Source organism: Asterias amurensis, chromosome 4 (genome assembly GCF_032118995.1).
Source record: "Asterias amurensis chromosome 4, ASM3211899v1".
Lineage (NCBI taxonomy): Eukaryota > Metazoa > Echinodermata > Asteroidea > Forcipulatida > Asteriidae > Asterias > Asterias amurensis.
The window spans coordinates 20,852,268-20,879,412 of NC_092651.1; the positions used below are offsets into that span (position 1 = coordinate 20,852,268).

At 38.4% G+C, this 27,145-nt stretch overlaps 1 protein-coding gene across 3 annotated transcripts in view; it reads right to left on the reverse strand.

Moving 5' to 3' along the window:
* The window catches only part of LOC139935675 (RING finger protein 150-like), a 32,156-nt gene extending 7,852 nt beyond the window's left edge, over positions 1-24,304 (reverse strand). For 2 of the 3 annotated variants that reach the window (XR_011785839.1, XM_071930190.1), the window contains exons 1-4: positions 23,430-24,304; positions 15,703-15,950; positions 3,255-3,326; positions 1,387-1,466 (exon numbers count right to left, since the gene is read on the reverse strand). Coding sequence is in view for 2 of the 3 variants with exons in the window: in XM_071930190.1 (XP_071786291.1) it covers positions 1,387-1,466; positions 3,255-3,326; positions 15,703-15,950; positions 23,430-23,976 (947 nt within the window). In the remaining variant the exon portion in view is untranslated. The remainder of the gene's footprint in view (positions 1-1,386; positions 1,467-3,254; positions 3,327-15,702; positions 15,951-23,429) is intronic. The other variant, XM_071930191.1, reaches the window with a different exon arrangement.
* Between the last annotated feature and the right edge of the window lie 2,841 nt (positions 24,305-27,145).

Genomic DNA, 27,145 nt, shown 5'->3' on the forward strand with positions numbered 1-27,145 from the left:
ACTGATATTCCAAATTTAAATTTCTCTTTCTCCCTCCGATGTCTGCATTACTTCATTCAAGATATTTTAAAAGCTCAAGGAGATTTTGAGCAATGCCTAAAAACAAACAAGGAGGCATTTGACATTGTACATTGCTGTGTTTGTCATAAACTCCCTCCATCTCTGCGTTCTGCTGATTCACGTCATATTTTCAACAAGCATCTGAAGTCACACCTGCTCCCACAATGATTGTCTGGTTGTTTAAGACATTAATTTGCAGTTTTGTATCATTGTTGCCATGTTTCTTTTTGCTGTGTATTGTCACAAACTGCTGTGAACATATTTGTATGTATGCATGTATGTAATGCCAGTGTGTACCCACCATTGCACAAAACAGCATACGATTCACTCGGAAACTCGATAACTATCTCGAAGGACATTTTTGACCATTAATGTGTCCTACTACTTGATGCTGCTCAACAAAATGCAGGGGCGGGTGGGCAGTTAGGGGTAGGGTGACTCTTACCAAAGTGCAGCCTCCTCCCCTGCACATTACCTCAAGCATTCCTCTCATATTTATAAACCCCCTTCCATCATGATGTCTCTTAAGATTCAGGACACGCCACACCGTCGCAATGCGAAACGAGGTCTATTAAGATCATCTGTTCCCAAGACTCGCCGCAAGAAATACTCAGACCCCAGGCTTGCTTCCTCCCCAAGCGTATCTCGGAACTCTTAGCTCTCCCAAGAGAGGTTTGGACCACATACATAATCGGTATCTTGCAATTCTTTTAGCTTGACAAGAGAGGTTTGGACCACATACATAATCGGTATCTCGGAACTCTTTTAGCTTGACGAGAGAGGTCCAGGGACCACGTGCATAATCGGTTCACAACATCATTTCAAGAGAAGTGTCTTTCACTTTTGTTTGAATTTTTGATTAAACGCAGTTCTGAGGTCAGCCTTTTTCAAATTAATTCCCTACAAAATTTGTAAAATAGAAAACTTTTCCCAGACCAGGGACCAATTTTGTGGCTTTGCGTAATCAAAGAAATCAGCGCTTACGAAAGCAGGGAATTCAACGCTAACGTCAAGCGTATTTTACAGGTTAGCAGAGAATATTTGCTTGTGCATGTCATACTCCACGTTACTAGGCATTCTAAATACGCGAGTGCAGACGTTACAAAAATTCCTCTTTAAGATGTGCAGACCAATTTGTTTTTCCTGTCTGGTGACGTCGTGTTTCAAATTTCGGTATGAAAGACTTCCCCCCCCCCCACTTTCTATAGGAAAATAAGTGCATCACAAAAATGATTTTTTACCTTAGAGCCCCTTTGAATTCCCTTCATAACTTATAAAATAGAAACATTTCTCTGGCGATGATTTTATAATAATAATAATACTTACTTGCAAGGGAGTACCCGCACTAAATCAGATACTTTGTAACTTTCTAAACACACAGGGCAGAAATCATCGTCCACTAATTCCTGATGACAACAAAAAGAACATACAAATAGAATTAAACAACATAAATAAATAAAGGAATAAAAGGGTAGCTTCTAGTTCTTTCACGGCCGTTTAAAACAGGCAGGTCGAATTGCCGTGTGATAAAGGCCCGAGCGGAAACATTGTGAAGAATCTGATCGATGCGCGTGGGTTGTGTGTACGCGCGCTTAGATTACGCGCTGTTACTATAGCTATGAATTGCATTCCGCGTGATAATCTTGCGTGCCCGACACGCGGAATCCAGCTTGTTATAAACACTGGTCATTATCAAAGGTTTATACACCCCCACATGACGCGCTCTCCACCAATAGGAATAGCGAAACTGTCTGAGGTATTTATGAACAAATAATGAAATAGTAGGCACGTATTAGCCGCTTTCAATTACTGTATCAATTGTTTTCTTTTTTTCTCGCTGTATTATTCATTTAATTTATTTTAAAATATAAGGAGTGTCCATGGTTTGATTTCATAAGGAGAAAATAATTATCTTGAGAACGCCAATCAATCTCAATTGCTAAGCAAAGTATATGTCAAAACACAAATCACTATGTGGGTTCATGTCCAAGTCATGACACATGTGTCCTTGAGCATTACACTTAACTCTAATTGGATTCCTCCTCTGGAGCCACATGTCTTAAAGGCACTGGACACTATTGGTAATTACTCAAAATAATTGATAGCATAAAAACTTAACAACGAGCAATGGAGAGCTGTTGATAGTATAAAACATTGTTAGAAATGGTTCCCTCTAAAGTAACATAGTTTTTAAAGGCAGTGGACACTATTGGTGATTACTCAAAATAATTGATAGCATAAAAACTTACTAACGATCAATGGAGAGCTGTTGAAGTAACGTAGTTTTTTAGAAAGAAGTAATTTCTGACTAAAATATTTGAATTGAATTCGAGACATCAGCTGAAAGCACACAATTTGTGCAACAAGGTTTTTTTTCTTTCATTATTCTCTCGCAACTTCGACGACCAATTGAGTTCAAATTTGTACAGGTTTGTTATTCTATGCATATGTTGAGAAGGGAGAAGACTGGTCTTTGACAATTACCAAAGGTGTCCAGTGTCTTTAACTGTAATTGATTCCTCCTTTGGAGACATAGGTCTTAATTGCTTAGTGTGATACATATCAAATAACCCAGCAGACATTGAAATAACCATGGAGGTAGCTCCATGAAATAACCCATGAGTCACATAACGACACCAACAGCATTTGGCCTGGTGCCATGTGCATTTGCTGTGGTGCCCCTTTGCAAAGTTCCAATACAGATTTACATTTTCCTCATAGAAGGGAAATTGTTACAAACCTTGGCATCAAGGTTATACCAAGAGAAGGGGGTTTGCCCCAATGAAGAGGGTGTCCCAGTGTTCATGAGCGGTAGGCTTCACAACACTACTTGTGTAGTTATTAAAGGCAGTGGACACTATTGGTAATTACTCAAAATAATTATCAGCTTAAAACCTTACTTGGTAATGAGTAATGGGGAGAGGTTGATAGTATTTAACATTGTGAGAAACGGCTCCCTCTGAAGTGATGTAGTTTTTCGAGAAAGAAGTAATTTTCCACAAATTTGATTTGAGACCTCAGAATTAGATTTTGAAATCAAGCATCTGAATGGTGTTTTTTTCCTCCTATATACAGGGTAGCTCCATTGGTAGAGTGCCAGCATGTTAATTCGGAGGTCATTGGTTCAAATCCCCCTCAAGTAAGTTTTTCTTTTTCATCCCCAAATTATAATAATAAAGATGCACTGTACTTACATCATCACCATCTTTAAGATGTTTGGAGGGAAGTTTGGCAATTGCTTTCTTGGCAGCACGGCTTAGTCGTTTCTAAGAAAAATAACATCAAAGAAGAAGAAAACTCATTAACTACAAATGTCACCTTATAAATCTTTATCTCAATGTCAGGAAGGAAATTATCATAAACCTTGAGAGAACAGAGCAATATGTACAGGGGGGAAGATCAAAGTAAAATCAAACTTTCTTAAAGGGTGCACTTTTGGCAATTACTCCAAAAAATTAATAACCATAAAAACTTACTTGCTTAGGAGTACTGGAAAGCAGTTAGTAATATAAAACCTTGTTTAAAGACAATGGACACTATTGGTAATTGTCAAAGACCAGTCTCCTCACTTGGTGTATCTCAACATATGCATAAAATACTAAACCTGTGAAAAAAATTGAGCTCAATTGGTCAGCAAAGTTGCGAGATAATAATGAAAGAAAAAATACTCATGTCACACGAAGTTGTGTGCATTCAGATGCTTGATTTCGTGACCTCAAATTCTAAATCTAAAGTCTCGAAATCAAATTCGTGAAAATTACTTCTTTCTCGAAAAAATACATCACTTCAGAGGGAGTCGTTTCTCACAATGTTAAATACTATCAACCTCTCCCCATTTCTCGATACCAAGTATGGTTTTATGCTAATAATTATTTTGACTAATTACTTATAGTGTCCACTGCCTTTAAAATGACACTCTTTGAAGTTATCTAGTTTGTCTAGAGAAAGAGGTTATTTTTCACCAATTGAATCAGAGAAATGCTTCAGGCAAGAAGCCTTTCTCAGTCAACTGAATCCACACAATTTTATGCAGCAAGGTTGGGCCAAAACTTTCACAGGTTTGTTATTTTATGCATAGTGGTGATACATCAAGTGATGATACTGGTCTTTGACATCTACCAAAAGTATACCCTGCCTTAAAGGAACACGTTGCTTTGGATTGGACGAGTTGGTCCATAAAAAGCGTTTGAAACCGTTTGTTATGAAATGCTTATGGTTAGAAAGATGTTTTAAAAGTGGAATATAATGATCCACACAAGTATCACAAAAAATTGCACGGTTTTCCTTTTACGTCACGAAACGAACTATCACGGTCGGCCATTTATGGGAGTCAAAATTTTGAATCCCATAAATGGCCGACCGTGTTTGTGGATGAGGTAAAAAGAACCCACGCAATTTCGAGGCATATTAATTTGTGTAGATCATTGTATTCTACTTTTACAACATCTTTCTAACCAATGCATTTTATAACAAACGGTTACAGAATGCTTTACAAAGACCAACTCTACCAATCCAAGGCAACGTGTTCCTTTAAAGAATGATAGCGTTGATTGGATGTAAATCAGTGTTTGACGTTGATTTGTGATATTAATTTGTAATTGACGTTAAACCTCTTCCCATCCCCCGCGGAGTGTGTGGGTGAATCAATCAATCCAACGGGATAACCTCAATTATTTAGCAGAAGAGTATGTAATATTCATACTGGAAAATTGTTTTGAAGTCTGGACAACCAATAGCAATACTCAGGATAAATTGGCAATACTCAGAAAAGAAAAGAAAAAATACGAAACACAAATGGCAACACAACAGAGGCACAAAATGTAAATAGTTTTTTTTAAACTGTTGAAACTAAAGTTTGCTAGAATTACTTTGTTTGAGTCCATTCTCTAAAAATTACATATTTGACTATTTTCTCTTTTAACCTTAAACCAAAAGACTACCCATGTTTATTTCTTTTTTAAATGCCTGCAAATTTTAAATTTTCTGTTTTCCACTACTGTAATTGCTGTGTTTCTGCTCTGTGTTGACCGAGATGCAAACAATTCTGAAGTCTGGACCTGTAAGAAAAGGACATTCTGACCCTGAACGTTTGAGCCGGAAGGATCTTTATCAGGAACCGGATAGCAATTGAATTTGGCCACTTCTACAACACTTTTGAAAAGGAACAGTTATTTCACTCTAAAAAACGGTATTTAATATGATTGTTTTTTGTTTCACTATTTAAATCTGTTTTCTCGATTGAACACATTTTAAATGAATTTCAGCAAAGATTACTTGTTGCTGTTCAAGCTGGTCCTCAAAGACACTGGACACTATTGGTAATTGTCAAAGACCAGTTTTCTCACTTGCTGTATCTCAACATGTATAAAATAACAAACCTGTGAAAATTTGAGCTCAATTGGTCATCGAAGTTGCGAGATAAAAATGAAAGAAAAACACCCATGTCACACGAAGTCGTGTGCTATCAGATGCTTGATTTCGAGACCTCAAATTCTAAATCTGAGGTCTTGAACTCAAATATTGTGGAAAATTGCTTCTTTCTAAAAAACTATGTTACTTCAGCGGGAGCCAATACTCAAATTGTGTTATCTCGCAGAAATAATCACATAAACAAAATGAGAGTCTGAGAGAACAACCATTCCCCTTTTTTCATATTCACAAATTTGTTCGTCTTGTCCTGTTTGAATGTCAACGGTGTGTGACAGAACAGTGCCTGCCATGTACATGTACACAAAGATTATATTTAATTAAACACAGCTTCTGCCAAGGCAGCATAAACTACAGATAATCAATATGGATACAACATCCTCAACACTACCCCCCCCCCTCCCTACTTTTTTTTATCATCCCCATTGCTCCACAGTGAGTTGAGAAACCCCCGAAAGGCCTTGTTATTATCTTTAGGGAGTCGACGATGACATGTACAGGGGATTTCTTTGCCAAATATCGATAAAGGAAATGGACGGCCTACGGCTAGCTGGAATTAGGGGTGGGAAACAGCTTTTGTGCTCGGCTGCATTTCTGCTAAAAAACGTTACCGGATTTTAATTGACTCTTAAAGCAATAAATGTCACAGAGAGTATTTTTAGATAGATTTTTTGTTCACGTTTTGTAAAACATCACAGTTAGTAGAAATTGTACAAGTGTATCTGCATTTATAATTGGGGAAAAGTTTCCAAAATCTGCGAGATTTGAATCAGAAAATGGAAAGATTGGTTTATTTTCAGGGGACCTTCTGTAGAATCAGAGAGAGTTTGCAGCTCTGCGCAGGTTAGTAGAAAGGTGTGCTAATAAGAGGATAGCCGTTCCTTTTTTCCCTTCCTAAATAAAAAAACAACAACCCCAACCTACGTAGTATTTTCAGTCAAACTAAATGTCACATATAATGTTCATGTATGTATTAGATACAGTTGACAGATTTCTGCTCATTACTTGAAGAAAAAAATCACAGCTGGTGAGAAATCTTGCACGTGGATGTTTCTCAGCATGAATACTCTGAAAGCACTTAGTACTGTGCTTTATCATAACTGCACTGTACATCAGTGAAGTAACTTAATTATTAATCTTTGCAAGATTAAATCTTCTTTGTGAGTGAGTGCTATAAATCTATTAGTGCATTAGCCATTAAACTCAAGATGGCCTCTCATTCTCAGGAAAGATTGATAGCACCATCTTAAAGACACTGGACACTATTGGTAACTGTCAAAGACCAGTCTTCTCAATTGGTGTATCTCAACATAACAAACCTGTGAAAATTTGAGCTCAATTGGTTGTCGAAGTTGTGAGATAACAATCAAAGAAAAACACCCTTGTCACACAAAGTTGTGTGCTTTCAGATGCTTGATTTCGGGACCTCAAAATCTAATTCTGAGGTCTCAAAAGCAAATTCATTGAAAATTACTTCTTTCTCGAAAACTACGTTGCATCAGAGGGAGCCGTTTCTCACATTGTTTATACCATCAACCTCTCCCCATTACTCGTTCCCACGTCAGGTTTTATGCTAATAATTATTTTGAGTAATTACCAATAGTGTCCACTGCCTGTAAGCCATCTTAAAGGAGGTAGGCTGAGAAAGTGGTTATTTTCCTTGCCTTCCACCTCTTGGACCCTGGTTCCGATCTAGCCGGGGGCACTATGTGGATTGGGTTTTCAGTCCTTACTTGATTGCATAGGTTTTCCCTAGAACGATTCTCTGGGGTGTTCCTCGCACGATTGATAATTTAGATACACACGTAATAAGCATCCTGCATGCACTCAAAAGATTTAAACAAGTGTGCTGCTTGCACAGTAGTCACTTTAGCTAATCAGCATTGTTTTTCAGTACATCCCTACCGATACGGCGCCCTGCCAATGGTAAACAAGGGTGCTTGCACAGTAGTCACTTTAGCTCATCAGCATTGTGATTCAGTACATCCCTATCAGGGGTTAGTGATGAGAGGTATCGATACGACGCACTGCTCATGGTAGCAAGGCTGGGTTTTGAGGTGTGCTCTCGAGGTTAATTGGTAAACCGTGGACAACTATAGGCATTGGTTACATATCTGTTACTATCCTTTTTAAACATAAACTCTTTCATTGCAAGCTTTTGTTTGCGTTTTTAATTTAAAATGACCAGTTTTTTTCCCGAAATTCTGTACTAGGAAAAGTAAATAAATCTTTCTCACAAAACAAAATGTATCATGCTGATCCCAAAGAAATACAAATTTCTTGAGTGATAATGCCCTCTTGTGACAACATGTATATTATGGGCTATGTACTATTTATGACACGTTTTGAATACATAAAATAGACCGTACGTATTTGATAATGGCACTTTCGGTTTACATTAAATAGATCGTACATGTACGACCGTGGCACTGAAAGAGTTAACAACAACATTTGTTATGAAACTCATCAAGAACCTTATTAAGATTTTTAAAATGATTTTTGGGGTTGAACAAAGAATGCATGTTAATCTGGAGGTCATTGGTTTGAATCCCACTCTAGTCAATTCTTTGTTCAACCCCAAAAATCATTTCAAAATTTACCCAGTCAGTTTCCCTTGAGGTTTATATTGATATAAGATTTTTTTTTTTAACGTTTTATTTGGGTTTATCACTGCAAAGCCGAAAACCGCAGCTTAAAAATGCGAAGCTAGCCCGTAGCATCACAAACTCATCAAACCTTAAGCAGTTCAAGGTTTCGCTTGATCTTGTTGGGGCGGGATACGGCACGGCAGAGGTAACGAGACTTGGCATGGTTCCAAGCCTATATCAGGTACCGAAATTGGAGCAAGAAATGGAGCAGGAATAAATAATAAATATCGCGTTTGATGTAGAGTTACCGTATGTTGAGGGAAGTAACATATGGTCTTGAATTGGGTTGATGGACAGAGACTAAAATTCCAGGAAAAATAACCAAAAGGGACTCACCATTATAATAACACCAGTGACCATACTATATAAAGAAACTGACTCATTACTATTCACTAAAGCGTTCAGACTGCTAAGCGTTTCGGAAAGCTTCCTCGTGATTATTTTTCCGAGGATCTGAATAAACAATTCACTGGGGAAACATCGTCACACGACTTGGATTGATTTGCTGACCGAGAGTGACATTCAGCGACGGGGAAACCAACATTCACTGATCATTTGTCACTCTCTAATCGTCCTGTCATGACCTTAAAAACAGATGTAATGGAAAGAAGATCTAATACATAATGTAAAGGCCATCATAATTTACAAATTTGTCTAGATAATGGGGAGCTCGGGGAGAGGGGGCATGAGTGGGAGAGATTTTGTGGCCAAGAGAGGCAATTATCGCAAAGGTTTTTTTTAACCTTTGCGATGATTGCCCCTCTCAGTCACAAAATCCCTTAGACCCAAGAGCTACAACGGGAGGATCGTAGGTTAAATACGTAAAACGAAAAATTGAGACATGAGTGCAAGGGAGATTTGGGTATAACCCTAGTACCTCTTGGTCAGGGCAAACTGTTTTTATGTTTGATTTCAGCATGACTCAAGTGGACACATTTGAACTGTTAAAGAAGAAAAGTAAATTAAATTTGCCAACACTAACCTACGGTGTGACGTAACTCTGCGGTCTATGACCGTTGGGAGGATTAAAGGTTACGATTATCGCAACTAAAAAAAAGAAGGGAATTGGGGACGTAAGGGGCGGGGTAGGGGAGGTTTGGGCGCAATCTCTGCAATAATTGTCCCTTTTGGTCACATCCTCAAACCCAAGGTGAGAGCTAAGACAGACAATTTCACATGACTTATTAGTGAAAATTTTCAAATGTTGAGAAACAGTCAAACAATTTTGCCAAATTTGTCTGGTTTGTCGTAACTCTCCAATCTTTGACAGTCAAGAGAATCGATGGGTAATGATTATCGCAACTACATAAAACACTGATATTGGGTTTCCTTTAACCCCTGCCCACTTCGGCCACCCACCTCATCAGTCCTTTGGCTCAGCCAATCATACCAAACATGCACAAAGTCAGACTGAAAAAGCACACCATTACACCCACATCACGTTCTCCAGACATGATTGGGGGTTTAACCTTGCGAGGGAGACTTCCTTAAGGACTGCGGCTTCCCGCTTTCCATAACAGGACGAAAAAGAAAAAACCATTATTACTGCCTTGCCACTTTGTAATCTCCCACTTGGGTTTGGTTTATCCAGCTGATAGTTCAATCGGAGAGGCAGCGAGGGTAACCCTGGCAACCGCGCTACTGGAAGGTAAACTATTTGAACAGTTAGAATATTATAATGTGCGTAACGTATACAAATGCAGACAGATGGTTTCATTGCCATGGTAACGAGGATCTTCCTCACACAGACAATCCTATGCACATTGTCATTAATTGAGCCAGATTAGTTCTCACTTTTCTATACATTTAATAGTGGAGATAAGTGAAATTATCGCACGGGACAATTTTATCAATGAAATACTCACTTCCATGCTCAATCACTATGATAAAATGTCTGCTTCAAAACTTACTGAACTATTTTTTTGGCCCTCATGTATTGTGGCACCCCCCTAAATAATTATTACTTGCTTTTAATAAACAAAAAAACAATGAGCAAATGACTAAACTCAGTTTTGAGTTTAGGCAGGAAGTCCCTGTTTTGGGGCTTTTTGTTTTTTTGCAAGGAGCATCAAAAATGTCATACGACTACACACTTTCACATGGTATAGTGGTCAGTATCTTGCCTCGCCTTCCACCTCTGGGACCTCGGTTCGAATCCCACCAGGGGCACTATGTGGATTGGGTTTTCAGTCCCTAACCTGACTGCGTGGGTTTTTCCCTGGAAATACTTCTCTGGGGTTTTCCTCCCACATCTTAAACTGAAATTTCTTCATCATCTTCTCTTCTCGTTTGGCTCCAAGAAAAGCGTTGAGAATAACTGTAATCATAAATGGCCTTTCTATTGGAAGATAACAGCCCAAGTTTTTGCCAACCAAGGTTGTAAAATTATGGAAAACCACTGACAAATTCAAAACAAAAACACATGCCACAGTTTGTATGAATGTTACACAAAATAATATTCAAAAATGTAGTGCTGAATTTGTTGGAAACAAAGCAACCAATCATGTGATATTTTTGGTTTGAACAGAAAATTTACAGAAATGTTGTTAACACAATTAACTTTTAAATTTTTTTAAAAAAATAAATCAACAATAAATAAAAAGGTATGTAATCTGTGAAAAAAGGGACTATTTCATAACTTTTCAAGCGCTTATTATAACAACATCATCATAAACCGTAGAGCCCTGCGTGTTCAGACAACCAGAGAGGGTATTAAATTTGCAATCTTAACAGACAGCACCAGTTTGAGTGTCGAGTTACGAGACATTCTATCTATTGATTTTTGATGACTTTCCTACGAACAAAATTGGCAAGGGAATTCAGGTCGATTGACTGTCGAGTTATTCCATGTCTTAAGACTTTCAAATTTAATGTAAGGTTTACCTCGTGATGCTTTGTGCATGTGATAACATTTATGCAGTGAAGACCTTTCTTAAGCAGATAATCAACAGAGCCCAATTTTATGGCTCTGCTTACCGGCGAATTATTTGCTTGCGATCACTGTTCTTCGTTTACAGGACAAGCACCGTATTTTTGTACTAGCTTTTTTCGGTGCAGAATGCCTAGTAATTTAGAGTACATGCCCTCACTAGCAATAATTCCCCGCTAACCCGTGAAATACGCTTGACGTAAGCGCGTAATTCCCTACTTCCATATGCCCAGGGCATAATTTCATAAAGCTGTTTAGCAGAAAATATTGCTTGACAAATTTCTTTGCTATTAAAGGAACACGTTGCCTTGGATCGGACGAGTTGGTCTATAAAAAGCGTTTGAAAGCGTTTGTTATGAAATGTATTATGGTTGGAAAGATGTTTTAAAAGTAGAATATAATGATCCACACAAGTATCACTCAAAATTGCACTGTTTTCATTTTACGTAGCAAATTAACACGGTCAGCCATTTATGGGAGTCACTTTTTTGACTCCCATTTTGCTGACTGTGTTAGATGACGAGGTAAAACGAAAACCAGGCAATTTTGAGGCATATTTGTGTAGATCATTGTATTCTACATTTACAACATCTTTCTAACCATATCAATTTTATAGCAAAAGGTTACAAACGCTTTTCAAAGACCAACTCGACCGATCCAAGGCAACGTGTTCCTTTAAGCAAAAATTGAGTAGGGCACCAGTAACATTAGGTTAAACCTAATGTAATTTTTGCTGGTAACCTGTTTTTTTGTTAAGCAATGCTTTTCTGTGCCTAGCGACTTTTTTGTGCTTGCAGGCTTTATGAAATTGGGCCCTGATAGTTTGCTCATGGTAAGCAGAGTCATGAACATTTGCTCAGGACTGATCCTTTGCTCAAGAAAGATTTTTCAGAAGTATAGGGCACCTCCTTGAGGTAAATTAAGAATTCTGAAGGAGATTTTCAAGGGGCAGGTTGAGTAGGACTGGAATTTCATCTTTAAGAGGGCAAGTACAAGTCCACTTACATTTGGTGAAGGACACTTGCATTGGAAATTGTTAAATGTCAATGGGCAACTTTTAAAAGGGCACCGAGGCCAAGTAAAGGGCAAAAGAGACCATTGGCCTTCAAGGCCCTCGTGCACTTCTAGGACTGACCAATGCAATGACCAGAGGGCTGGAAGGTGAATAGGAAACTTTTTGAGACGCTGGTGGCGGCAGCAGACAAAGCGGTCCTTTTTTTGCGGCCCTGAGCGTGCTTGCACATGCTCAGTATTGCGTGCTTAGGTCTAAGCATGCACATTACTGTGAAAAAGGACCATCTAAAAGTCTCCCATTGGCATTGTTGAGTTTGTGAAGCATCAGGGTCCCAAAAGTAGCTAAGCAAAATCAAATTTTGCTTACCAGAATAAGGTTACCAGCCAAACTACCATGTCACATGTACAATTTGTTGCTGGTATCCTGCTCATTTCTGCTTAGCAGAAAATTGTTCAGCAATATTTTCTGCTTAAGCAGCTCTATGAAATTGGGCCCTGGCTTGAAACCATGATATAAATAAAGACAACATTTTGTGTTCTCGTTTAGCAACAAGTATTTTGAAAAGACCTCTTGTGTATTATACGGAAGCTGCAGAGAATATGGCAGATTTCTCCACAAGCGTGGCCAGGATTCAAACCCATAACTATTGAGCAGCTGTCTTTACCAACCAAGTCTCCTGAGATTACCCGTAGGGCAGCTGGATGCCTGTAAAGCAGCACGTAGACATTTTTAAGAAGTGCGAACGTGCAAAAATACACGCACTCCTTCTCATCCTTAACGCTATAGCGGAGGACTGACAAGAAAAAAAAACCACTCCTTCAAATTGAAAGTGAATTAAAGAATTGTTGAGGAAAATGCGTCCTACGTATTTAGATACGGAACTGAACCCATCCTAAGTCCTAAGATTAATCCTAAGTTAGGAAGAATTTGGTGAAATCGACGGCAGGACATCTTGAGATAATCCTGAGAAATCTCATGACTGAACAACATTTACTCTCTCCCAATCCATTCCTGTGATACATGAACTTAAATTAAACATCAAGGTTCTCCCCCTGTCAAAGTTAGCATATCCGATCGACTGATTCACACAAGCTTCGGCCGATACGCAAACAAAAAATCTGAAGTAGAAAACATTGTGAAGACCTTGTTTCAATACAGTGTGCTTCCGATAAACATTCACAAATTTTGGGCAGGAAGGCCGCATAATTTTGTAAAAACCCGGGGAGAACCATGAACATCAAGAACATTAATTGTTTATACAATATTGCTTTAATTTAAACTTTTTAGACTGTTGAAGTTTGGTAACGTGGATTGCAAACAGCTCTTCTTAACAGTTTAAACAAGAGCACTTAGGCTAATAACCCTCTCCGTATTTCTTAAAATAAAGGACTGGTCCTTGAAGTACAAAACATATGTCACATCTCCAATAGAAACCGATTCTGTTCCCAGCATTCCTAGATATTTTTGTAAGAACTTGTTATTTGTAATGAAAGTCCTTACGGATTAAAAACTCATGTAAAAGACACATGACTGATTCTATCAAACAAACATGCGTCATCACTTGCGTGAGCTGGCCGTGCACGTCAGAGCAACCGGCATTACAGTTTAATAAAGAAAGAAGAAATGTAATGAATGAAATTAATAAGCATTTCTGACTTGGTGCATCTGTATGTCTATATTGTCTGAAGTTTTTTTTTGATACTTCATGTATTATTTTGAACAACATTGGTAAAGGAGAACTTTGACATCTTTAGTATATTATTAACCTGAGTTATTCTTTGAATGTATTTCTTCTGTTCTTCAACGTTCTTGCCCTCTCATAAATTCAGTCTGAATTGCTCTTAATTAAAACCACCGAAAAAAACAAATTGTGTACAGCTACAAAAACATTCCAATTCTCTGTCCCCCTTAAAGGGAAGGTACACGTTTGGTAATTACTCAAAACAAAAATTAACTTAAAGACTGACTTGGTAACGAGCATTGGGGAGCTGTTGGTAGTATAAAACATTGTGGGAAACGACTCCCTCTGAAGTAACGTAGTTTTTGAGAAAGAGGTAATTTCTTTTTAAAATAATAAAAGACTTTTAGCTAGAAGTCTTTTATTCTTATCTGAAAGCACACAAATTCGTTCAACAAGGGTGTCTTTTCTTTCATCATTTTCCCGCCACTCCGATGATCAATTGAGCTCAAATTTTCACAGGCTTGTTTGTTACTTTATGCTTTATGATGGGATACACCAAGTGAGAACACTGGTCTTTGACAATTACCAAACATGTACCTTCCCTTTAAGCAGATCGCCAGCTGGGCATGATTTATTTCTAATCTTTAACAGTGTATTTGCAAGCAACTGTTGCACAATATAATTTCCTCAAAGTGGAGAGTAAAAAAATCAAACACTTTCGATCTTGGCTGTGCTCCGAGGTCATAATGGGTTGATGTGGCTGGCAGCTGAATGCACCCTTGCATGCTTGCTTCTCGAACACGTTGTAGCCGCGTCCTTCGCAATTCAGCTCTAGCTGCGAGTAAGGACGATTAGCCCCCCCAAATTATAATTATAATTATAATTATAGTATTTCAAACAGAGAAATCTCTCAGTGTTATCAGCCTGTACCTGTACCAACTACACCGATTACACATGCAAGTTCAAGAAACTAGTTTTTCCTTTAAAGTGGCCTTCACTTCAAACTTGCACTGACCAATGCATTATGAACTCTGACCCACTGTAGAAGTACCAGCACATATATACAAGGAGTCCAAATTATTCACCATTATCATTGTTAAAGACGCCAGTTTATCCGTAACCATATATTCCTTTAACTATTATGAGCCAATTCATGGCACCAATTTGTCTGGTGCAACCGTACCTTAAGGAGCCAAAATGAGCTGTTTATGAAAATTCCAAGCATCAATTTGTCTGGTGAAAACATAGTGAGACAGCCCTTTTATGGAAACCTCTTCTCAGTCAGATCTTCCTTATCGAACCAAAAAGAGCTGTTGATAAAAATTCCAAACTCCAATTCGTCTGGTGAAACCGTATGAGACAGCCCCTTTATAGAAACCTCTTATGATCAGATACCTTATGGAGCCAATATAAGCCGTTTTTCCACCCACCAATTTGTCTGGTGAAACCGTATAATGAGACATCCCGTTTAAGGAAACCTATCGTGGTCAGATCTTCCTTAAAGAGCCAAAATGAGCTGTCGATAAAAATTCCACCCACCAATTTGTCTGGTGAAACCGTAATGAGACAGCCCATTTAAGGAAACCATATCATGTTCAGGTCTTCCTTAGAGAGCCAAAATGAGCTGTTGATGTGAATTCCAAGCTCCAATTTGTTTGGTAAAAAAACATAGTGAGACAGCCCCTTTAAGAAAACCCTCTCATTGTCAGATCTATCTTATGGAGCCAAAATGACCCAATGATGAAAATTCTAAGCACCAATTTGTGAAAACATAGTGAGACAGCCTCTTTAAGTAAACCCGCTTATGGAGCCAAAATGAGCTGTTGATGAAAAATCAGAGCACCAAATAGTCTGGTGAAACGTAGTGAGACAGCCCCTTTAAAGGAAAAGCTCTCACGATCAAACCCACCTTATTGAACCATCTATCACAATGTGGACTCACCTGTGTCCTGTCCCTTGCCTGTGCATACCGGAAGCGCTGAATGTAGTAAAACACCAGCCAGGCTAGCGAGATGATCATCAACACGATGAAGGACACCGACACGAAGAGAACCGAGGATTTCTTGATCTGGACGCTCTTGATGATCTTAGAACCGACGGCAAACTCTAGCTGGACGTTGGTGCCGTTCTCGAGGAGGGTGACAATACGCTGGCCGGTTTCTGATGTAACTAAAATAGCTGGAATGTTTCCTGTTTTAAAAGGGAGAAAAAGCAAGTTATGATTTTTAGTTACAAAATCAAGTTGTTCTCAGAAATAGTGAAATGGCATTAAAAGTGAAGAGAACCGAAACATTAACCTTAAAACAATGTGATGCAGGCCTCAAAATAAACCAATCGCACCTAAAAATTGCTGTGGTGCCCTGTGCTTTTGCTGTGGTGCCCTGTGCACAGTTCCAATAAAAATTCATAAGTGCCCCTTACCCAAGGAAAATGTCTGTGCCCCTTCAAGAGCAGAATTCAAGGCCTGGTGGTGTGAAATACATTCAGCTTAAAGTCCTTATAAGTGACATTAATAAATACCTTGGACGGTTTCAAATCTCTGATTGGTCAAAACCCGGTCACGTGTGGGAGTGTTAATGGTGGTTTAAAGACCGGCTTTGGAAAATAGCGAATAAGTGGCCACTAAATCAGCATACATTGTGCAAACCTCGAATGTTGCACTGTATCAAACGCTTATTTATATCCTTGTAAGTTTCATTGCAACTTCGCGCACTTACGCGTACGCGCGCTGAAAATGTATCAATTTTGAGTGCGCGCCTGTAACATGTGCGCGCGTATAAACTGACGCCGAGCTCATGTGTGTGTTTTAATGCACAAAGAACAGCTATCGTCCAATCGTTTGCCTCCTTTGACCCCAGTAAGGCGCTGAACAGATCATTATTTAAAAGAGTCACTGGTCTCAAAGATCAGTAATGTGATTAATGCACGAAAGAGATGGGAACCATCAAAAGCTCAAATATGGCCCCTGAACATGTCTGGAAGTACCGCCGAGAGAAAAGTAAAAAAATGTGGACAATTTTAGCCGTTTAATTCGCTAAAAAAGGTATTTATTAATGGGAATAACAGTGCGAGTACTCGGTCTTCACTGCGTGGTAATGACCTTGGTTGGTGGCTGGTGCTGTTAACGGACGACCTTGGTTGGTGGCTGGCGCTGTTAACAGACCGAGATCCGTTAACAGCGCCAGCCACCAACCAAGGTCATTACCACGCAGTGAAGACCGGGTACTCGCACTGTTATTCCCTAATTGGAAAGCTCCAAATCTTATCTGTTTGATACAGTTTTTATTTTTAGCCGGAAGTTCCTGGTTTTGGCATGGACATATATTATGTTCAGGCCTCGAATTTCATCTGTGAGACGGCAATGGTATTTAATTTTGTAAAGGGCACTCCCATCTGAAAGTCTTTTGAAGAGGCACCAAGGCAAAGACCAGGGCAACAGAGAAAAAGGTTTCTGAGCAGGGGAACTCTAAACCCCCTCCCACCCCAATCTGGGTATGCCACTGCTTTCAACAAAATTCAAATGACACATACAGAGTACCAAAGAAATACAAAGTGAAACAGATATAACAAGTGACTGACGGCAAATGAAACAAGATACACAAATCAAGCTACCAGGTAAAATGGAAAATGAAATTCTGTTGCATCTGGATAAACAGACCAGTCAAATAAAGGCTGTATGCTTTTCATATTAAAGGGTCTATGTAACTTTTGTATGACAAAAAACACAATGTCCACAGATTTACACTAAACTTACACAGTTTGAAGATAAGGATAGTAGAAAGCTTCTCTGAAAATATTACGTGCTGAGGTGCTGTAGTTTTTGTGAAATGAGTAAAACAATGTCATGAAAATTTTAGTCTCATGAGACGAAAATTATTTTAATCATTTACAAATGTATTTTCATGACATTGTTTTTACTAATTTCTCACAAACTACAGCACCTCAGTAAGTAATATTTGAAGGGAAGCTTTCCACTATAATTATCTTCAAACCATGTGAGTTTAATGTAAATCTATGGACATTTTGAAAAAGTACCCAAATCCTTTAAAAAACAAGATCCATACACAGTATACACGAATATCCGAAGTAGAGCAAGGTTCATTGATAATGATAGAAATCTATAGACCTTGGACTTCATCCAATAACTTATTTTACAATCCCACAGATCAGATCACATACTCTACTGGACTGGAGGGCACTTAAGTGTAAAGGAATTTCACAACAAGCAAGATTTCCATTTTTCAGGGTTTACGACACGGAAACTTGGCCTGGCAATTCATTTCATTTCATTGAGAGTGTGAAATGATAAAAAGAGATTGAGTGGCCTACAAAACAGGCTTGCAATAAATTACTTGTAGTATCTTCTTCATACTAGTCCTAATCCTTCAGAAAAAAATATTTCTAGATCTGAAGTACCATTGAAGCACAGCATTTAAGGCCAACATTACAATGTGCCTGTTGCTTATTTTGAATGCTGCAATCAAAATAAGCCAGCTATGAATGTCACATGCAAAACCTACAAAAAATATAGACTGGGTGTTTTGACTTAATCATTTAATTTCATTGAATTTCCACAGGTTAATTGTATGATGGGATGGGGTGTTTATTAAAATCTATGAGATGTTTAAATTGCTCTTCCAAAGAAAATGTATTTTCCCTTTAATAGTCCTACACAGTACAACATTGTTATTTGAAACAGACTAGTTCCACACTTTTTATGACCCAACATTTAGACGATGTGAACTCTGACATCACATGTTTACAAAAGAGCCGCCAAGCCTTCCTGCAGGCACGATTTGTACACAGCTCGATGGAAGAAAACATAAAATCTTACATTTTTTGGAGATTGCACTGTCTAATTCTTATCAACTTTTGATACGATGAAAGGGGGCACAACTCAAAAACTCATAACTCTTGGAATGATGTGGAAATTATGACACAAAATGTCAACTTTCCCATGTGAACAGTGCAGTATCTTGCCTGCCAGAATACCCAAAAGAATGTACAAGGTCACACTTATGGTAAACAAAGTTCACATGGTCTGAAGACCAATAGACCCATAGCTGGGACCCATATAGTCTGAGACCTTGACCCAGACTGAAACCGGAAGGTCAGACAGGGAGACCATGAAGGTCCAAGACCAAAATAAATTATTTTTAGCCTTCGAGAAAGACTTGGCTAAGGTCAAAATGTCTGGCCATTATACATTTGTTTTGCATTTATACCACAGGTCCTTTTGGTTGGTAAGTTGTTTGCAACAGCTTTCTTATTTTTCATTAAAATAATTATAATCTAAGTCTCAAGACCCACACATTGACATAACGTATATGAAATAACAAACCTTTTGAAATTTTAGGCTCAATCAGTCAGTGGAGTCAAATGAAAAAAAATGTGGGGAAAAAGATAACGTTCATGTTTTCAATGTTTTAGTTCTCAAGAGATCACAACTATTTGTTTTCCTTATTTTTTCAAAAAACTTCATAGCATTTCGAGCAAAACTATTTACAGTTTTGTTTATTAATTTAACCAATTACTTGCACACCATTTAATTTTTCAAAAAAACCCCAAATAATACCATGACTAGGATAATATCTTTTCAAACAGATCCGTAGTATCCAAATAGTTAGTTCTTTTAAAAAAGCCTAAACCTACATTTTAAATGTAACCGATTTTCTGAGAAATAAAAGAACCACATAAAAGCAATCAACAGTCGAATGCAGCATAGAAATTAAATCCATAAAAATTCTCTCCTTGTCAACCGTCATCAAATTGAAAATGTATCCTCTCATTCAGGTGATATAATGTAGGACATGACTTGATGCTCAAAAGCCAGACAGTTTGCCAATTGCCAGGGGCAGCCAGGCTGACTGTCTTTTGGACCCCTCTTATCTATGGAGGACCCTAATTTGCAAGTTTACAGGATACATGAAGGCCTACAAGTACAGCAAAGAAGCAATAGTCGTAATTGCTTTAAAGGGTTGTGATACTTTTTGTAGATTAACTCTAGATTAACTCTTTTGCCAAGACATAAATCCCTACTCACTGCGAATGACGATCCATGTATGTAAGATAATTTACCTGTAGTTCTTTTCAGCTTCATTCTTAGTCGTCAAGTTTTGAGAAACTCAAGGTGAAAATCACAGAGCAATGTTTTCAGGAGAGTCACGTAAATCCGACGAAAAAAAAAATACTTTTGAGAAACTGTTTTTCTCATTTCTCAAAAACTATAGCACCTCAGCAAATAATATTTAAAGGGATACTTTCTACCATAATTATATTTAAACAGTGTAAGTTTTATGTTAAGACAAACAGTACCCCAAAGTTATCGATTTGTGCAATTCATAATCATTGATATTATAAACCACTATCCTTTCTCTATGGTTTAACCAATATTTGTAATGAGAGAGATTGGCTGTTCACTGCTTGGCATATATCCCAATGTGGAAGTTTGCCAAGTTCCCTTGACGGGAAGATCACCCAAAAATCAAACAAACAAAGAAACAAACTCTATGAGGTACTCTAATCTGGACGGTAGATGTCACCCATTGATTGAAGTGATAAAACATGGACATCCGGTGAAATCTGGCATTCCCTTTCACATAATCCAAATTTCACCCTGAGATTACCTTCTGCACCAATGCCCTCATACAATTGTATTTAATACTAAACACCTCCAAACAATCTGTCCATTGTACAAAGGTGAGTGACCATGACCATACAGGCAGGTGAACTATTACTAATTTAATGGTTCCTAACGAATTCCTTGAAATCACGCACTTGCGGTCTTCTACATCCTTCCATTCAATTATGAAATGCATTAATTCATTTTCAGCAATCAACCATTTAGCCTGGCTACGGACTCTCATATAGACCCCTTATTATTAAGTTTAAATCCATTGGACACTTTCGGTACAGAAAAAAATAACAAAAGTTCACAGATTGACAAATAATTTACAGGGTTTACAGAAGGTAATGGTGAAATATTATTCCATGAAATGCTTTACTTTTTGAGAAAACATTAAAACAATATCAAGTCTCGATAGCGAGAATTACGGATTTATTTTAAAACACATGTCATGACACGGCGAAACGTGCGGAAACCAAGGGTGGGTTTTCCTGTTATTTTCTCCCGACTCCGATGATCGATTGAGCCTAAATTTTCACAGGTTTGTTATTTTATATTTAAGTTGTGATACACGAAGTGTGGGACTTGGATAAAACTGTTTACCGAAAGTGTCCAATGGCTTAAAGGGTTTTGATACCTTTTGCAGATATATTTTTTTGGCGTGACAAGAATCCCTAATCACTGTGAATGAAGCTATGTAACATAATTTACCTGAAGAAGTTTCAGTTTCAATTAGTCACTGAGTTTGAAAATCGCAGAGCAACTACAGCCATTAGAAAATAATATTTTAAGGGAAGCTTTTCACCATCATTATCTTCAAACCGTGTAAGTTTAATGTCAATCTGTGGACATTGTGTTTTGTGTCATTACAAAAAGTATTCCTTTTTGTTTTACCAAGCACTGTATACTCAGTACTTACCCAAGTTATGTTTAAATAATCACAGGTATGTTACTCGAGTGGGATTCGAATTCTAGAGCACAGTCATACCATAGAGCAAGGAACAGATGCTCTATGGTCATACCAACTAGACCTCCAAGATTGCCCGGTAGCTAGTGACAGTTCGAAACCTATGTTTTACGTAGCAGCCGGTACTGCAACGGTTTAATAGATGTTTTTTTTGCATCAGTGATAAAGAATATTCATTTTGGTTTACCCTTTAAAGGATTTGGGTACCTTTTCAAAATGTCCATAGATTTACATTAAACTTATAGGGTTTGAAGATAATGATAGTGGAAAGTTTCCATTCAAATATTACTTACTGAGGTGCTGTAGTTTTTGAGAAATGAGTAAAACAATGTCATGAACATACGTTTGTAAATGATTAAAATAGTTTTCGTCTCATGAGATGAAAATTATTTTCATGCCATTTTTTTACTCATTTCCCAAAAACTACAGCACCTCAGCACGTAATATTTTCAGGGAAGCTTTCTACTATCATTACCTTCAAACTGTGTAAGTTTAGTGTAAATCTGTGGACATTGTGTTTTTTGTCCTACAAAAGTTACATCTGCCTGGACTAGCACAAGTCTACTCATGCACCTGCTGGTCCTAGGGTCACCAATGTGATAAATGTCTATGGATCATCAACTGTCACAGGCATTTAGCCCAAGTCTGCTGGCTGTGCTCAGGTGCGGAATCTTTATGTGGATTAAACTTGCTTGATAAAATGATGTATGATTGTTAGTATTTATTTAAGCGGAAGGAAGGCCGGGTGGAATCCCCCTCACAGTTCAAGCAGGTTCGGGTTGGTGCTGAATGGAAAACAAAATAATTTTGGACATAAAGGTGACCTTTTCAAGGTTACTTTTTACCTCCAAATAAATTGGCCTGAGTACAGATGTATGTTTGTTTGGTTTTTGGGGAGGAAGGAATCCCCTTATAGTTCAGGCCGATACAGGGTGGGTGATGAATGGAAAACAAAATTTTGTTCATGGTTGGTACTCTAATGGTACTTAGGAGGCAGGAGCATTTCTTTCTGGTGCATACTGTACATAGTACGTACTTCTCTTCAAAATCTCAACAAGTGTGTTCGTACAGCAGGCCTGGAACTTTGCTCTTGAAGAGCCACTGACACTCCCCTCTGGGGTATTTCCCCTTTTGACTATTTCATTGAGTGTCATGCTTGAATATTATTCTTGACCACCTAAAACTAATTGCACTGTGGTGGTGCATTGTTTCAAATTCTACAACTTGATCGCACTTGACACACAGCATGAGAAACGTGCATGTTCGAATCAATCATGTAAGTTCACGTGCTTCACAAGTGCGTTTATCAAGGTCTCCTCAGAAGTAAGCTTTTTTTTCATAGAAAATACCTCTGAATGATGCAACGTGTGAATTTTGGTGAAGCAACACACAAAGTTTTAGGCATGCTATGCCGCGGTTAATGCAATGCTGACTTACCAACAGGATTGAGGGTAACATTTAGAATAGACCTACGCACATGATATCCATTTAAGTAGGGCGCCCTCATCTAGAGGTCTACTATTACAAAAGAAGGTTGCTCGGTCATTGCCCTTTCCTGTGCCCTGCGCATATCCTATGTGTGTATATGTGTGTTTTACTGTGTTTTTTTATGATTGAATAATCTTTTCTTTAGTACTTCAAGATGTCGGCGTGATAACGTCAACTCAGTGCAAGTGCAACAAGGACTACAGAACTCAAACTAATTGAAGCTAAGAGAAGTTCCAAACAAGTCTGTACCCGAATGACACATTGATTAGCACTCGTTGCGATAACGTAACCCACCTCTTGATGGTGTTCGCGCTGTCGGGGGGGGGGGGGGAGGGTTACGTTATCGCAACTAGATTAGCACATGGACAACCATAATATTTCTGCCATAAAAATAATGGATAACTTTCCGTATGGCGCCACCACTTTTTCACTCATTTTTAAAAAAAGGGATATATCAATCAGGTAAATTAGATACTATATTATTTTATTTCGAATGAAAAAGTGGTGGCGCCATACGGAAACTTTTCCAAAATAATTTTAAATAAAAAGTTAACAAAAAAATAAACAGTACAATCAATCAATATAATACCTAAATTTTGTATTGTATGAAGTTCCTCCCCTGCTTTGTTGTTAAAGACAACAACTCCGGTTGCATTATATTTTTCAGCCAGTGAAATCTTTTCCGAGTCCGAACAGTTTCCCTTCTTCACAAGGGCTATCCAAGGCAGCCCATGCCGTAGTTGTTTTAGGGTGCTCGGCTTGCCCTTGCTTGGTTTATACGGTACACAACCACGAGCCTGTACACCACCCCGGTAGACCAGCGTACCGTGGGCATCTCTGACCGGACCGGAGCTGTATCGTCCCGGGTCTTTGTGAGTCTGTGGATGGTACAGCATTTCCGTTGTCATATTACCCGTTGTCGGGTCCCGGTACGTGATAGAAACTATCGCTGTGGTCCATGTATCCGACTGACTGCTGTAGAAATCGTAACAATCCACGAAGGAAGATTGGATAATAGAGGCAAAGATGAACATCACCACTGTCTGGATGTACGAATGTGAAATTAGTTGCCATGTTTTTCCGGGCACAGAGATCAAACGAGTGCGATGTCGGTTGAATCCCGTGAACGTGGCCATGGTGTTTCCACACACTGTCCTCGGCCGTAGATTTACCACACAACTCCTGCCTGCTGCTCACACAATTTCACCCTTCAACAAACGAATGATTAGGACTTGTTCCTGCAACTGTTTCGACGATATGACATGAACGGGTGGTAACAAATTATCACACAACATCATTAATATCACTCAGTTAAAAAATGGCACATCACAAAGTTCCGACGTCTGATTCAATAACAACAGAACAACTGGACGGTGTACGGACGGAGTTTCACACAGCGCCGACGTGTGTCCGAGTATAATAACAACAAGCCTGCACATTGTTGTATACGTGACGTGTGTCGTGTATGTAAAAGGCATCTAACGGTCACTTCGGCACTTAGCAAACTCAGCACCTGCTATCTCGCCACCTTGCAAATGCGGCACCCAAACAAACTCGGCACAAGCACAATAATCGGCACCGTTTTCAAAATGGCCGATTAGTGATCATTTTGTTCGGCATGGCAGAAATACGTTTTGAAAATAAGCACTGAAACGGTAACTTTTTTGGGGGGCGGGGGCGGGGGGGGGGGCGATTCCATAGAGTGATTTCAACACTCAACAGAGAAATACCGTAGCGGTGCGAACGAAAAAGAGTGTATTTTCGAAACGGCGTTGGAATTACCAAGTTTCCACGCAACTGAAAACTTGCGTTTCGCTGTCGCAAAGACCTTTAATTCTTATTCTTCAATGGATTTTTTTCGAACCACTGAAACAAAAAGCACATTATGGAAAGGTTTGCGGTAACACCATGTAATGACTATCTCTAATGAGTTGGGGTGGTTCTGAAAAGAACAGTTGGTTTCAACTCGACGTTTCAATCAGTATGCTCTGATCGTCTTCTATAGAGAAAGCACATTGATATATTTTTTTCCCAGATGACAAAAACACACACGAAATCGAAATGGCATCCGAATGCGACATTTGGATATTTATAGTAGATTTGCAAGTAATGATTATTGTTCATGTGGAGAAGTGACTGATGATGTTCGCCTCCATGCTAAGATTAAGAGGAGCCTCACGATCGAAAGGCACTTTTAGTGGTTTTGGTGAATTATTTGGCAGGATTTAATTATATAGGATTTTTGAAAAAGAATAAGCATGTTTGTTGGTTAGACACTCTCCGCGGAGTTCTTTATACACAAAGTGGACAAAACAGTAACTCGTACAAGAAGCATAACAGGCATAGAAATCTGAGAAGTTGTCGAGGAACACACAACAAGCTAGAAAGTATAATGGAATGGTACTCTTATTCTTATTCTTTATTTGGCCATTAAACAATTACAACAGACAGTATGTAAAATAATTAATATACAAACGTTAATACAAAGCATATATAATCCATGAACAACGGATCATTGATTATTGATTATTGTCAATATTTATTACACAAAATAATAGTTGATGATTATATTAAGAAGAGCTGCATTCAAAACAGTATTTTAAGTTGAGATTAGGAAAGTTTCCCAGAGCCTCGCAAAGTGGAAAAACACATTTGAATCGAATAGGCGTTAATGCTCATGGTGCACGGTGACAACAAATGAATCATGACTATGTCATCGTTTCTTTTTTTTAGAAAACCTGTCACATGAATCAACTCATCATTTGTACCATGTTCTCAAAATTTGAAACCGTTTGTTAGGTTTTTCTTAAAACACTTGGGCCTTACGAGGATGATTAAAACAATGAAAACAAATGGAATATAATATTAACCGTCTTGTTCTGAATGGCTCCTCACGAGGGCCTATACAAGGAAAACAGCATCTGATCCCAAAAGTGCCATTTTATAGCAGTTTTCATTTTTTGTATTACGTATCTTCTTTTTTCTTCTTCAATGTTTCAAAATGCGTGTTTATATTAAAGGAACACGTTGCCTTGGATCGGACGAGTTGGTCTATAATAAAGCGTTTGAAACCGTTTGTTATGAAATGTATATGGTTAGAAAGATGTTTTAAAAGTAGAATATAATGATCCACACAAGTATCTCTCAAAATTGCACGGTTTTCTTTTTACGTCGCGAACTATCACGGTTGGCCATTTATGGGGGTCAAAATTTTGACTCCCATAAATGGCCGACCGTGTTATTGGACGAGGTAAAAAGAAAACCACGCAATTTCGAGGCATATTTGTGTAGATAATTGTATTCTACTTTTACATCATCTTTCTAACCATGTGCATTTTATAAAAAACGGTCACAAAACGCTTTTCAAAGACCAACTCGACCGATCCAAGGCAACGTGTTCCTTTAAAGGAACACGTTGCCTTGGATCGGACGAGTTGGTCAAAACAAAAGCGTTTGTAACCGTTTTTTATAAAATGCATATGGTTGGAAAGATGTTTTAAAAGTAGAATACAATGATCCACACAAGTTTGCCTCGAAATTGCGTGGTTTTCCTTATACTGTGCGAACTAACATGGTCGGCCATTTATGGGAGTCAAAATTTTGACCCCCATAAATGGCCGACGTGTTAGTCGACAAGGTAAAAGGAAAACCACGCAATTTCGAGGCATGTTTGTGTGGATCATTGTATTCTACTTTTACAACATCTTTCTACCCATATGCATTTTATAAAAAACGGTTACAAACGCTTTTCAAAGACCAACTCGACCGATCCAAGGCAACGTGTTCCTTTAATAGGTTGCAAATAAAACTGATATTCTTCTATTGTAGGCCTATTTCAACAAGATGTTATTTCCAGAGGATGGGTGCATCAAATTTTTTTCAAACGGCCGGACCCGGTACCTTTGTGTTTCCCCTCTGTTGGATCACCTTTTCGATCGCTTGCGTCATCCACATCACTGTTTGTAAACAAGATGCACATGCCATGCTTAAATTTGGACAGGCGGAACGCGCTTTGCCCATCCATAAAAGCTGTCGATCCCGCGTGTTACGCATTATTTGGCCCGCATATTATGGGCAATGTTTTTCAACCACTGCTTTTAAAAATAACAACACGTTAGAGAAGAAGAGCTGCAAAAATTGCTTATAAACGCTGATGTTCAGGTCAAATTAATTTTTAGGACCAGAATTCCATATAAAACGCCCCCTCCAAGGATTATTTTAAAAAGGGAAAGAAAGACCGAATTCCACAACGAGGCTAAATACATTAAGCAAATGCGCAGTTCAGGCACAACCATCCGTGGTTTA